This window comes from Mus pahari, chromosome 10, assembly GCF_900095145.1.
Source record: "Mus pahari chromosome 10, PAHARI_EIJ_v1.1, whole genome shotgun sequence".
In the NCBI taxonomy this organism is placed as follows: domain Eukaryota; kingdom Metazoa; phylum Chordata; class Mammalia; order Rodentia; family Muridae; genus Mus; species Mus pahari.
In genome coordinates, this window is record NC_034599.1 from 72835738 (window position 1) to 72850022 (window position 14285).

The following is a 14285-nucleotide window of genomic DNA, read 5'->3' on the forward strand; positions in this document are numbered from 1 at the left end:
TTTTGAGACAGGGTTTCTCTGTGTAGCTCTGGCTGTCCTGGAACTCGCTTTGTAGACCAGGCTGGCCTCGAACTCAGAAATCCGCCTGCCTCCGCCTCCCAAGTGCTGGGATTAAAGGCGTGCGCCACCACGCCCGGCTAGCTCACCTGTTAAATAGAAACAATTATAATGTCTACCTAATACAATTGTTTTGAGGACTGACCTAGTTAATACTAGTATATCATATCATCAAAACATGCATAGTGCTACCATGTTTATGACAACTTGACACAAGCTAGAGTTGTTTGAGAAGATGGAAAGCAGCCCCATTAGATTGGCCCGTGACAAGCCTGTAGTCCATTTTCTTAGTCAGTGGTTGATGTGGGAGGGTCCAGCTTTCTGAAGGTGGTACAACCCCTGGGCAGGTGATCCTGGGGTGTGTAAGAAAACAAGCTAAGCAAGACTTGGGGAGTAAGACAGTAGCCATGGCTTCTGCTTCAGTTTCTGTCTCCAGGTCCCTGCCCTGATGTCCCTCAGAGATGGACTAGAAAAGTAAGTTGAAATGAGCCCCTTCCTCTGTATTTGCTTTGGTCATAGTGTTTTCTCACAGCAATAGAAACCCTGACTAATACTTCCTAAAACTCAGGAATTGCTAGGAATTATTATTGTTCATCCATACAGAGTCAGTGTCTTCATCCATGGATGGAGATCTTAATTTATCTCTCCTCCCTTCTCATACCAGTTTGTTCTTGGTCATGGGAGATCCTAATGCCTAGGACGATGTTTTGAAAATCCTAAGGAGCAAGAAGACATTCTTCCGTGTGCAGACTGTTACTCATATGACGATGATGATGATGAATTGATATCAGTGCTGGCTGCTAACTGAGTGCAGTTCTTTTTTTCAGCTAGTTTTTAAGTAGACAGTATACAATGCCAGAAGTGTTCAGTTCTCTGGAGAGTTGCTGATGGTGAGCTGCCTGACGTAGTGCTGAGAGCTGAACTCTGGTCCTCTGTGAGATCAGAGCCACGCAGCTTCTCGCCAGACCAAGGGTTTTCTTACTTGGGTTGACTGAAGTGGGGAGAGTCCCCACCCCAGTACGTGCAGCGTTTACTGGGCTGCCCACGGGACTTCAGGAGTGGATACTAAGTCATCGCTGTCTGCTCCTGGCTGTGGGTGCTGGCGCCTCAGGTTCCCCACCAGGATGGACTCAAACCTGGAATTTCAGGGCAAAGCAACGCTTTCCCTGCTAAGGCACTTTTGGTTTGGTTTGGTTTGGTTTGGTTTGGTTTGGTTTGGTTTGGTTCGGTTTGGTTCAGTTCGGTTTGGTTTGCTTTGGTTTGGTTTGATTCGGTTCGGTTTGATTTGGTCTGTTTGGTTTGGTTTTTCCCCCCCACCCCCAAGACAAGTTTTCTCTGTGTAGCCCTGGCTGTCCTGGAACTTGCTTTGTAGACCAGGCCAGCCTTGAACTCAGAGATCTACTTGCCTCTGCCTTGCAGGCCCTGGGATTTAAGGCATGCGCTGCCACTGCCCAGCCTGCTAAGGCCCCTCTGTCAGGGTGTTCTATCACAGCAGCAAGAGAATACATTGGAAACTTCCTTGGATCTTCCTTTCTTACATTCTTGCTGCATGTAACTTTGTGAAGTTCTGTTTACAAAAATATGTAGTTGGTGCAGGATGAGTTAGAGACAGAGGTTATGGGCTTGCATTTTCAAGCAGATGGAGCCTGTGGGACACTACCATACTTCAATCCTTCTTACTGTAACGATGGAAATTCACAATAGAAACTATTTATTGATGGATGTACAAGGCTGTGGATTCCATTCTCTAGCATGTGTGCACGTACACACACACACAGATACCACTACGCACACACACACACACACTCACACCTACAGACATACAGACACACACAGAGATACCACTACACACACATACTCACACCTACAGACACACAGACACACACACAGATTATTGATAGGTAACCCCTGTTAATGTTGCTTTTTCTTTTCCTTCTTCTCTATTTGTATACACAGAAAATCCTAGCTGGCCTGGAACAGAAAAACGGTGAAATCAAGCCAAAGAGCAGGAGAAGATGGGGTCTCATCTCCAGGTCCACAAAGGGTTCTGACGATTGGGCCGACTTGGATGACTTAGATTTCAGTTCTTCTCTCACCAGAATAGATGTAAAAAACAAGAAGAGACAGAGTGATGACACCCTCTGCAGGCAAGTGTGCCGTCTGTCCCCATGAGCGTGCTGTCTGTCCCCATGAGCAGGCTGACTTGGATCTACAGGTCACCAGTATCCCCCCTTCCCTCCTGACTTAAACCACATTCTCCTGATGCAGGTTTGAAAGTGTTTTGGACCTGAAGCCATCTGAGCCGATGGGTACAGGAACCACTGTCTCCACGCAGGCTTCCTCCCAGAGGAGAGGCACGCCGACCCTGCAGTCCACAGCAAAGCAGCACTACCTGAAGCACTCGCGCTACTTGCCTGGTAACAGAAAGGGCACGCTGCCCTCAATGACCAAGACCCAGTCTTGTCTCTGGGATCACGTGTAAACGTGATCCTTAAATACATTCTGTTCTGGAGGATGAGTGCTTCCATGTTGGCTCTGTGTCCTCCTTAGCCCACAGTGTAGACCACACCCTGCAACTCATCCAGCTGAGACCCTGTCAGAGCCATCAGCCATTGCTCATAAGAGGAAATCCAAATTTCTTACAGGCCCCAGACACGCCTCACACTGCATACTGTGTTGCCTCTGTGGTTGGTTAGTGTGCTCAGCACACACTGGCCTCTGAGTCGATGAGGACATCATAGAATATCTGAGCCTTGCGGTTTTGTTTTACATAGGCGTCCTGAGATGAGAGACTTAGTGTAGGACAGGTGAGCTGAGTCTCTGAGGATGGAGGCTTGGCAAGAACTGGAGAGCACGCCTGAAGCGTCTTTCTCTCTGCCACTAAGGAAACCAGGGGAGGAGTTTAGTTGCACATCCTGGGCAGTACTATAGATAATAAATTTTGTATTTTGCAAGTACCACAGACATTAAATTTTGTATTTTGGTAAGTGCCCAAGCCTCTCTCCAGACTTCAGATCCCAGCCATTATCAGATCACCCACTCACAGATTAATTCAACAGTCTATGTATCAAGCAGCCACTGTATGCTAAGCACTGAGAACTTTATGATGAAACACACACGCGCGCATACACACACACACACACACATGCCCCTCACATAGGCACACCCACTCACAGATTAACTCAACAGTCTATGTATCAAGCAGCCACTGTATGCTAAGCACTGAGAACTTTATGATGAAACACACACACACACACACACACACACGCCCCTTCACACATGCACACCCTCCCTGCCTTCCAGAATTGCACAGCTCCAGGTAGCTCCTGCATGGTCACAGCCGCACAGTGGCATCACGTTCACTACCCTACAGATGAAGGTGAGTGGAGACTCACCGTGAGACTCCGGCACACAGTCGTCATCACAGATAGTGACACACTGGCCAGGAAAGATTCCTCTGAGCAACTGGCTGGGCACCAAAAAGCGAGAAAGAATCAAATGCAGAAACCAAGAGAAGAGCACACCAGACCACAGGGAAAGCAAGCACCAGGGCCTCGAGGCAGGAAAGGTTTCGCGGTGAGAGGACCTGTACTGTGGCCAGTGTGTGCGGAGCAGGGGAGGAAGGCATGGCTATGTGGCATGAGCTATCTGCAGAGACCTGGTCAAATATCTGGATTCCATTTTTTCGTTGTTGTTGGTTTGTTTTGGCGTGGGTTTTTGTTGTTGTTGTTTTACAGACTGAACCTCACTATGTAGCCTTAGCTATACTAGAACTCACCATATTGACCAGGCTGGCCTTGAACTTACAGAGAGCTTCCTGAGTATTGAGATTAAAGCTATGTATCACTTCACTATGCTGAATATCATTTTTTTTAAGATAGGGAAAATCCTTGAAGGCTCCTAATTGGCGGATATGAGTCTACAGTTAGGGCCCAGCAAGCTATGACTGTCACCTGGGTAAGAGAAGGGGAAGCCAGTCTGGAAGTACTGCAGTTCCAGAGTAAAGCCTCCAGATGCAGTAAATGCTACACTAGAGGATAGGAGTATGATGGATCCAGGCAGGCTACCAGGGTTTTGACATCATCTTAGAAGTCTGCAGAGATGGTTCTCGTGGTGACAAATGTGAAGGGACCCAGGTCTGAGGAAATGGATGAATAGTCTGGGTAAGCTTCAGTTCTATAGAACAGCTGTGGAGCCTGGCTTTGACAGGAGCATGTAAACATTTGTCTTGACGGCCTCACGGCTTCTGTGTTCTGTCCTGGGTGGCCTCGAGTCTGAAGGAGCAGCGTTAATGAGACTTGTCCGCATGTACAGTGAGGTCATCAGCCGATAATGTTGAGGTGATCCCGGCCGTGTGAGAAGGTGGAACCTCAGAGAACACAAAAGGAAGCCAGGGGCTGCAGAGCTGTGGCATGGGGTACCAGTGAGGAATGGAGAGAACCTAACTGTGACAGGAAAGAAGTCGCTGAGAAGAGGGAAGACTCAAATGTTAGGAGTCCTGAAGGAGTCCTCCAGAGGGAGGGCACCAGAAAGGCAAGACATGGACAGATCTGTTAGCTAAAGCACAAGAAAACCTCACAGACTGGCCGCAAATGAGACAATGTGTTCCCCTCAAAGATGGCCTCTTCTCTTTGTGTCTGTCAGGTGATGTCACTAGTTTCTATATTTTTGGGGTTTGCTGGGGTGTTTTTTGTTTTTTTTTAACCACAGAAATTTTTTATGTTCTGTGTTACTTTCATTTTTGAAATTTGATATAGATTTATTTTACATTTCAGATAAACTTTCCTTTGTCTGATTAAGGTATCTAAGATAATGTCACAGGTGATACATAAATAGTAAGAAATGTACCAGAGTGACTGTAAGCATGTGTCTTAGTCACTGTTCTGTTGCTATGAAGAGATATCATGACCACAGCAGGTCTTCTAAACAAAGCATTTCACTGGAGCTGGCTTACAGTTTCAGAGTTTCAGTCCACTATCGGCATGGAGGAAGCGTGGTAGCATACAGGCAGACATGGTGCTGGAGAAGGAGCTGAGAGTTCCACATCCAAATCCACAGGCAGCAGGAAGAGACAGACACTGGACCTGGCTTGAGCATTGGAAACCTCGAAGCCCACTCCCACAAGGCCACACCTCCTAATCCCTCTCAAGTAGCCCCACTCCCTAATGACCAAGCATCAGATACATGAGCCTGTGGGGGCCATTGCTATCAAACCAGCTTAGCAAGGGTGCAGTGAAACCACCAAGCTGGACCACTCCACGGGTGAAGGGAAATTCAGAATTGTAGTGGCTATCTCACGGAGGTCAGAGAGAATAACGAAAGGTGTAAACGCTTTACCAGTTTTAAAAAAGAAAGGTTAGAGAGGTGTGCAAGCCCGACCACCCTGGAAGCCAGCCTGGGGACTTTAGTATGTTTTGTAAGTGTGTGTTGATAGATGCGGCGTTGCAGAAGGCTGGGCGGGTGCTGCTGCAGTGGGGCTAAGGGAGGCTCTGGCTCCTCCTAGCCCACATCACAGGCTCCTCAGGCATGCTGGTTTGGGGCTTTTGTTTATCCACTGGCAATCCTTCTGTTTACCCTGTCAGAGTCCAGCCTGACCCGAGCTGAGCCCAGAGCAGCATTTACAACCTTGGCAGCAGCATTGCTGCTGGGGGTGGGGGAGGGGGAGGGATGCTTTGGACCTAACAGTGACAAAGTAAGGTGTCCACTGTCTCCTGGAGTTAACATTAGTTGTTCCTATGGCAAGAACAGCAAACACCCACTAATTTAGAAAAGATGTCATATGTAGTACAGTTGTTTTGCCTGTGGTTGTTAGACTCACAGATTGTGCTGAGCAGTGATAGCGCACGCCTTTAATCCCAGCACTCGGGAGGCAGAGGCAGGTGGATTTCTGAGTTCGAGGCCAGCCTGATCTACAGAGTGAGTTCCAGGACAGCCAGGGCTACACAGAGAAACCCTGTCTTGAAAAACCAAAACCAAAAAAAAAAACAAACAAAGACTCACAGATCGCACCCTGTTCTCCTCACATCGTCTCCATTTTGTCCCTGCACACCTGGTAACAACTGTTGGCTTGTTTTTTGTTTTTTGTTTTTTTTGGTTTTTGTTGTTTTGTTTTGAATTATCTCTCTGTATTTGTTTTATAATTTCTGTATATTTGAATTTTTTTTTTTAGATTCCATGTATATAGGGTTGGAGAGATGGCTCAGTCATTAAAGGCTCACAACCAAAGATAGACTCCTCATATAAGTGAAGTCATGTAATCTTTTTCTTTATGTTTCTTTATGTTTCTTTATGTTAGTACATTTCCCTTGTCTAAAGTCCGTATCAGACAAATGGCGAGCTCTTATTCTCTTTATGACTGATTAATATTCCTTCGTGTAGATGTACCATTGCTTATGTCTGTCTGGTTTATTTTGCATTTTAAGCTCATTTCTTCTCCTCTAGGAATAAATATAAGAAATGGCGTGCTCCCAAATCCAGGCAAGGACTTTCTTCCATCAAATTCATGGTCCAGTTCCGGTTTGTCTGGAAAATCTTCAGGAACAGTATCAGTAGTGAGCAAAATAACTTCAGGCAAGTGACACTTATTAACCCCTGAGTGACCAGAGGCCAATTCTCCTGATGTTGTGGGGCTGGAGGAAGTTCCCAGGAGAACTGTGGCATGAGGCCCTTCTGTCTGAGACACAGGCATCTCTTCGGTTTTCCTTTCTTAGCATCCCTAGGGGTTCAGCCAACTTCTGAAAGGTCCTGTCCTCAGGGGAGGTGGGGGGTGGAGCAGCCCTCCCTGACCCAGGAGGAGGCTAAAAACAAGTTTACCGACTTACCAAATCTAACCTCTGGTGCCCTGGTGTGCTTTGGACACCTGGCTCCTTCTCTGCTCCATCTGGACTTTCTAACTGGTGAACCTGCCCTGCCCAGAGCAACAGAGTCCCTTCTGGTTGGAAAGTGGACAGCTTGGTTTTTTAAATAAAGTCCTCCAAAATGGCTGGCCAGGTAGACAGTTTGTCCGTGCTGTTTCCCTGGCCGAGCTCTGCACGGCACCCAGTACACACCTAACCCTCGCTACTCCCGGCTCCTTCTTCCGTTAGGGTTCATGTAGGAATGCCATGTAGGAATGCCATGTAGGAATGCCATGCCCAGGTACCCGTCATGCTTCCCAAGAACACTCGTAAGCCCCCATGCCCCACCCCACATACCAGGCCTGATTGGATGTCAACTTTTCCTGTGCATTTAAAAAGATATATATATAATAGTCAGTGAGTTTTGCATATTTTAAAGTTTATAGGAATGCTTCCTTTTAAAAAATAAGTATGTAGCAAGTATATTGTATCTACCCTAAATTGTAAGCTATAGTACATATGGCTGTATGTGCTATGACTGGTTACTATACTGGATCACTGCACTGGATTTTCCATTACTATATTGGATCACTATTCATTCTTTGCCTTCTGACCACATGAATGGCTGTTTGTAACTTGTTCGTTGGAAGGGGCCAAGGTGGACACTACTGTATCTCTGTTTGTGTGCATAAAGGCACCAGGTCCTCTGCTGGATCGGTTAAAGGGTGTGCGCATCTTGGGCTTTATAGATTTCACATTGCTCCCAGCTGGATATAGTACCTCATCCTATTGATGCTTGGACCCAAGGCTAAAGTGAATCTTGATCTGGCATAAAATGCTATCCTCTGTCTAAACTTGTATGTCTTTTTTTTTTTAATTAAATATTTTCTTTATTTACATTTCAAATGTTACTCTCATTTCCCCTCCGAAAACCCCCCTATCCTGTCTCCCCTCCCCCTACTCACTAACCCACCCACTCCTGCTTCCCTGTCTGACATTCCCCTGCACTGGGGCATCGAGCCTTCACCAGACCAAGGGCCTCTGCTCTCACTGATGTTAAACTTATATGTCTTAAGGTTTCTCCTTGTATTTATTGATTTTTTTTCTCCTGGGGGGTGGGGCTTGTTCAAGTTCTCCTCTCACTTCTCTTCCTGTCTCCTTACTAACCAGCACTCTGTGCATTCCGGGACATTTCCCACTCTGCCCTAAGCAGTTATCAGATGCCTTTTCTGTTGTCAAGACAGTAAAGCTGTACGGCAACTCTTCCTCACAGGTGGGACTTCATCTGTTTAGTGCTCAGTACTGTCATCCTCCATTGCCCTTAATGGTCAGTATTAACTCGGCCATGAGTTTTGTTAACTGGTTACCTGCTATATGCAAGTTATACCGTGAACCTCCTAGAACACAAAGGCAGAAGGGCAGTATGCAGTCTTCCCTTGGCACACTTTCAAATGGAAGTGATTTAAACAAGCTTTGCCTGGTGGCACACACCTACAATCCCAGCATTCAGGAGACTAGCACGCTGCCTTAGGGAAAAAAAAGAAAATGGCGAGTAGAGAAAAGGAAAGATGGCAGGTAGACAAAAAGAGTGAGTGACCTTTTAGAACATTTTTGTTGGGGCCAGTGAGTCTAGTAATCAGCAGGATATTTATAACATGTAAATAAATGAGAGAATATGTTAAGTGAATTACATTCAACTGTATTTCAGAATTTTTATACACTGACATAAAAGGATATTCCATAAGATGGAGTAAGAGAAAAAAAGTTTCAGAACAGGCTAAACCAATTCTTGGTGGGAAAACTATCAGATATGTCCCTTGCTTAGTTTAACAGCAGCCCCCTTAGTTGCTGCCCATAGGAAGGCGTGTCCTTCGCCTATGGTGGCCTTTCTGACTGTGGTATGGTGGCATGGCTTCTCAGAGCTCTCCTCAGTCTCCTCCTTTTTTCCTCAGAGGTAACATTGTGCTTTCCTGAACTCTTGGTATGGTGGGCGTGTCTCTGTAGTAATGAGCTTTCCTTTCTGCCCCTCAGTTGGCTCAGGCTCTGCGAGCTCTAGTGGACTGACTGGAAGCTACATCCCTTCCTTTCTGAAAAAGGAAATGGGTTCTGTTATGCAGAGGGTTCAGCTGGCGCCCCTCGCAGCCCCTCCGCCACCTGGTGAGTTGCAGTTCTTGTCATCTGTAAATTAATCCAGTAGTTCCTGAGCTGCTGCTCTGAGCCAGGGACAGGGTCTGCAGCGTCAGGCAGCACTCTGCAGATGATGCCAGAAAAGTGAGTGTAAACATATACTAAGTCTGATGTGCATAAGTGCTAAGGAGAAAAAAACCAAAGCAGGCGAAAAGTGGGGACTTGGAGACTGGAGTCCAAGGAGTCCACTACAAAATTCACTACAAAACGGCATTTAGTAAAAGTGGGGAGGAAGTTAGTGGGCAAGCCCTCAGGCACTGGGAATGCCTTTGCAGCAGATCAGGCCTAGCAAATTCAGGGAGCAGTGAAGCGGCCAAATTACAGGGCGCAGAGGGGCAAGAAAGAGACAGGAGGGTCGCTCCAGATGATAGGGTCCTCCCGCAGATTTCTCCGTCTACGGGAGGGAGGACCCAGAAGGAGGCAATTGTGCGTGCATCCACCCCCGTGTCCATTGCAGACATTTGTCCCCTTGCTGGCCTTCCTACACTTGCCTTGGGTCCCACTCAGCATTTCTCTTCCATTGCAGGCTACTCTTCCCTCAAGGCCGTGAGACCTCACCCTGGGAGGCCTTTCTTTCACACCCAGCCCAGGAGCACGCCCGGCTTGATTCCCCGACCTCCAGCTGCGCAGCCTGTGCACGGCAGGATAGACTGGTCTTCCAAGTACCCAGCTCGGCGGTGACTGTCCCGGCCATGGGCCTGCAGTGACTGTCCGGGCCACGGGCCCGCCGTGCTCCTCAGCTGACTCCATTGTACCCGCACAACACGAGGCGGTGCAAAACAACCCACTCTTACAGCTGTTCTGAACTAATGCATTTCAATATTTCTTTTAAATGTTTTTTTAAACATTGATTTGAATGCAATACCCTCTTTTTGTATAAAATTATTTTATTCTAAAACCGGGTCTCATTATTTTCTTAAAAACAGCATTTTGTATATATGGATTATGTTTTAGCATTTTATACAGTCAACTTTGTAATGAACTTTTTAAAGATTAAGTAATTTTTTTTGTTCATTGTTCCATGTAATATTTTATACAGATTTTGAAATATGTAATAATATTGATTCAGTATTGTGACAGGATGCAGTTTAAGGCAGTGGGATACAGGATTATTTACTCGATATATTTGAATTGTATGGAGTGTGACCCATTCGGTACTCTAGGCTTTCTTAGACTGGTCTTCGGAAGGTGGCCTGCTCATCACTTTTCTGAACAGCTTGTATTGGTTGTTCTGGGGCCGGAAGTTGTTTCGTTGTTGTTTTGAGACAGGGTCGTATGTAGCCCAGACTGGCCTCCCACTCACTGTGTTGCTGAGCATAGCTTTGAACTTGGGATCTTCCTGTGTCTACCTTCCTGAGGGCTGGGACTGCAGGGGTATAAGCCATGCTTGGTTTTACCCCTGGGCTTTGTTCAAGCCTCCTATCTTTTATACGATTGTCGTTCAGACAACTGTTCTGTCCTAAACTGTCACTTTCTTTAAGACATTTCACTTTATTTTTCCTCCCAAAACAAAGAACTCTTAATAACTAGTTGGTGAAATTTTATTACACTCACAAACACAGTTGCAAAAAATCTAGATAAACCCAGGCGTAATCATACGAGATAGCACATTCCTACTTTTTGGTTGCTTAGTATTGGTTGAAATCCCTGCTGGCCTCTGCTTCACCAGCCCACACCTGTAGGTGGGGACGAAGGGGCTGAGCAGGGACAGCCAGTTCTGCTGGGCAGACAGGGAGATGGCAGAGTTGTGGTCACCTGTTGCTCCAGTGAGCTTTTTTTTGGTTCCCTGGGGCCTACCAGCCAGGACTTGCCTACCCACAGCACTGCCAGCCAGCCTCCCTCAGGCCCAGCCGAGCCACAGAGGCAGGGTGGGGAGCTTGCAGCCCATTGAAGGTGTCTACACCTGCACCCCTATAGCCAGAGAGGAGGCTCTCCCTCCCACCCCTGCGGTCCATACTTTTTTCCATTTAAAAAAAAAAAAAAATCCAGGCTGGAGAGATGACTCAGCCACTCCAGTTCCAAGGGATCCGACGCCCTCTTCTGGCCTCTGTGGGCACATGCACTCATGTATATAACCGCCACTGACAGGAACACATACATGTAAAATCTTTATAAAAATCTAATTGTTAAAAATCCCTTAAAAGGGAAGCTTTCTTATGTCAAAAGTACCTTTTTTATTATTTTTATTATGATTTTTCATCGCTTTAATGTAAAATTTTCTTAACATGTGGTAATACAATCAGTTAAGCTTATATCCCTGCCAAGATGAATGACCAAAAGAGCCAAGTATCTTTCCATGTAGCCATGGCTGTCCTGGAACTCACTCTGTAGACGAGACTGCCTCGAACTGAGAGATCCGCCTGCCTCTGCCTCCCAAGGGCTGGGATTAAAGATGCGCACCACCTTACCCAGTGACTTTTTGTTTTAAACTGAGAGTGAAGGTTGCATTCAGCTGAGTCTTCCACGCCTGACTAGGAGCAGCTCATAAACTCCCCGGGCCATCTTCTCATGATTTTAGGAGTGGGGAAGCTTTGGGGGATGGGGAGGGGATTTCAACTCTTAAAATCACACTTGCCAGGATATTATGTTCAGACTGTGCCACATCTTAACCCCCACCTTGTGTGGTATGTTTTGAGGTTGAGACCTCTGTTGGACAGAGGCTGTTCCATTGAGAGGAATGTTTACAAGCAATTTTGCAAATAACAAAGCTAGTTTGGAGACAGAAGCATACAGAGGATCCACTTTCTTCCATCTCTGTGTGACACATCCACCTCCACTCACTCCTGGCTACCTTATAGGCAAAAGGTAGAGTCACCGCTACAAATGCAGTAGCAAACCTCCATGGTAGAGCCACTTGCGTGCTCCCAGGGCCCAAAGGATGTTTTTGTTACAGTTTCCAAATGCAGCAAAGCAAACCATATGAAACGTTCATTTTTGTAGATAAAAATGGTAAGGTAAGGTAAATTCCTCATATGTTAGTAAATGATTGCTTTGATGTATTAACAGTGACTTCCAAGGGGCTCTGTCTGCCCTAAAATCAGAAAGCAGTTTATGCTTTGGACAATCTGAATCAAAAAGTACACTTGGTGGAGCCCTTTGATTCCGAGGGGCATGAAGAATGCACATCACGGGCAAGGGCTTGAGAGGGAATGGTTCCCTGTTAACAAGCTAGCAGCCAAACCTTAGAAAATGTATATGCAAGCACAACTTGAAAGCGTTCGTTTCTGTATTATATTCTAAACCAACAAAATGTGCGTTCGGAGATGAGTCCTTTACTGTAAGGTTAATATTTATTTTCTCTCTTCTGTATTATGTATAAAAAGTAAACCTCAAATCCTGCTCGGCTAGCTACAAAGCTGCCTGCAAGTTGTAGATACCGTTAAGATATAGAAATAAATCTTTAACCCCTGTGGCCTCTCTGTAATCTAGCCAGTGTTAACTAAGGTCATTATGTTCTTTTTTTTAATTGACAAGGTCCCAGCTACCAAGTTCTTTGACGCCATAAAATTGTTTTCCTTCATGTTCTGTTGTCCCTAACTTGGCTTCCCTTCCTTGACTAGCAAGCAGCTTCCCTTGGGAAATTAGCCATGAAAGTTTCCATGAAAGCAGCAGCTAGGCAGCTGAGCAAACCAGTTCACGGGAAAAGCAGATTCTAAAGAGCTAGCAAGAACTGCAGAAGTGCGTTTCCCTCATCCAAATGGGTAAAGGGGAAATTGTATGCAAGCTACGTGCTGTAGACAGTGATGGTCGAATTTGCCTGTTGCATATATTTTACCTACTGTAGAATTATGAAATGAAAAGCAAAATGCTGACAGGAGTGAGGGGCTAGATGGTACCTAGTCATGACTGTACCTCATTTTCAATCGCAAAGCTTTGGAGGGCTGGAGAGTGGTCCAGAGGTTAAGAGCACCAGCTGCTCCTCCAGAGGACCCAGGGAGACAGCTCACAACCATTTGTAGCTCCAGTCCCAAGGAATTTGCCCTCTTCTGAGGGCCTTCAGTGCACAGACATGAATGCAGACAAAACACCCATAGAGAGAAAGCTTAAATTATATTGCATCAAAATAAATAAAGGAGATTTATTATTAAAAGCCATACCAAAACTGCTTTCTGGCAAGTCGGAGCGGCTCCTTCTGGGCCTGGTTTGGTGGCATGGATATGCTGAGATGCCAGAGTTTGCCTCACCGAGACAAGGGAAACTATGTTTGCATAAAAGCTGCTGCTAATAGAATTGTTTCCTTTACGATGAGTCCTATTAATTAAGGAGTGTATAAAGCTGATCCCGAAACAATGTTTCAGTCACAGTGCTTGTCTAAGGACCACATACAACTAAAACAGCCATACTGCCATGTTCTAGAATTCTTAAGACCTGAGTACAGGAAGGCAAAATGTGTCAAGTGAAGTCTCCTTACCCTTTCCGTTCCAAGGCTAAAAACTGTTGGAGCTAATGGGCACCATATTTTCCTGTGAAGTCACATTTCCATAACATCAAGCTGTTGTCTTGTGCCACTGGGGGAGGGAATGGTGGGGCAGGTGACACAGGTCACTGTATGACCAGAAGCGATATGTTTCTAAGAAAATATTTGACATACTTATTGCTTTATGTTGTTCTAAGCTTTATGATGTTTGTTTAATAAACTGGGTAGGTATTGTTTACAATTGTCTTTACAATTTCCAAACTAATGTACTGTATGTTTGTATGATTTATTTGTAGTGATCTGCTCATGTAAATTATCAAGACAAAACAGGGGCTTGTATCATCCTAAGGGGTGTTGGGTTTTTCCTTAAACACTGATCACCAGCTGGACAAAGCCTTCCCAGCTCCCACATCTCAGTACAGAATGCAGTTCCACTGACTTGGTTCCAAAGCAACCTTCCCATAATTAGAAGGCAAAGCACAGGGGGTAAAGAGGGACCCTCCTGAAATACAATGTTACTTTTTGAAAGACTTAGACTTATCCTGAGATGTTTGAGGATGTTAATACTATAGATGGAAACTTCTGCTCCAAATAAAGTTATAATTTAAGAAACATTGACTAGAATTTTTTGTCTTTTGTAAGTTTCAGTAGATGGTAACTTTAAGACTGAGAAGAAATTCCAGGACAGCCAGGGCTATACAGAGAAACCCTGACTCGAAAAACCAAAAAAAAAAAAAAAAAAAAAAAAAAAAAAAAAAAAAAAAAACAACCCTGCTGTTACTGGAAGG

The 14285-nt window shown here is 45.5% G+C and overlaps 1 protein-coding gene across 2 annotated transcripts in view; it reads left to right on the top strand.

Annotated features, from left to right (window-relative positions):
• The window catches only part of Ick (intestinal cell kinase), a 64299-nt gene extending 50242 nt beyond the window's left edge, over nt 1-14057 (top strand). For both annotated transcript variants that reach the window (XM_021207446.2, XM_029543387.1), the window contains exons 10-14: nt 2014-2204; nt 2326-2474; nt 6499-6627; nt 8925-9050; nt 9607-14057. In XM_021207446.2, coding sequence (XP_021063105.1) covers nt 2014-2204; nt 2326-2474; nt 6499-6627; nt 8925-9050; nt 9607-9761 — 750 coding nt within the window. In that variant the 3' untranslated portion in view covers nt 9762-14057. The remainder of the gene's footprint in view (nt 1-2013; nt 2205-2325; nt 2475-6498; nt 6628-8924; nt 9051-9606) is intronic.
• The last annotated feature ends 228 nt before the right edge of the window (nt 14058-14285 follow it).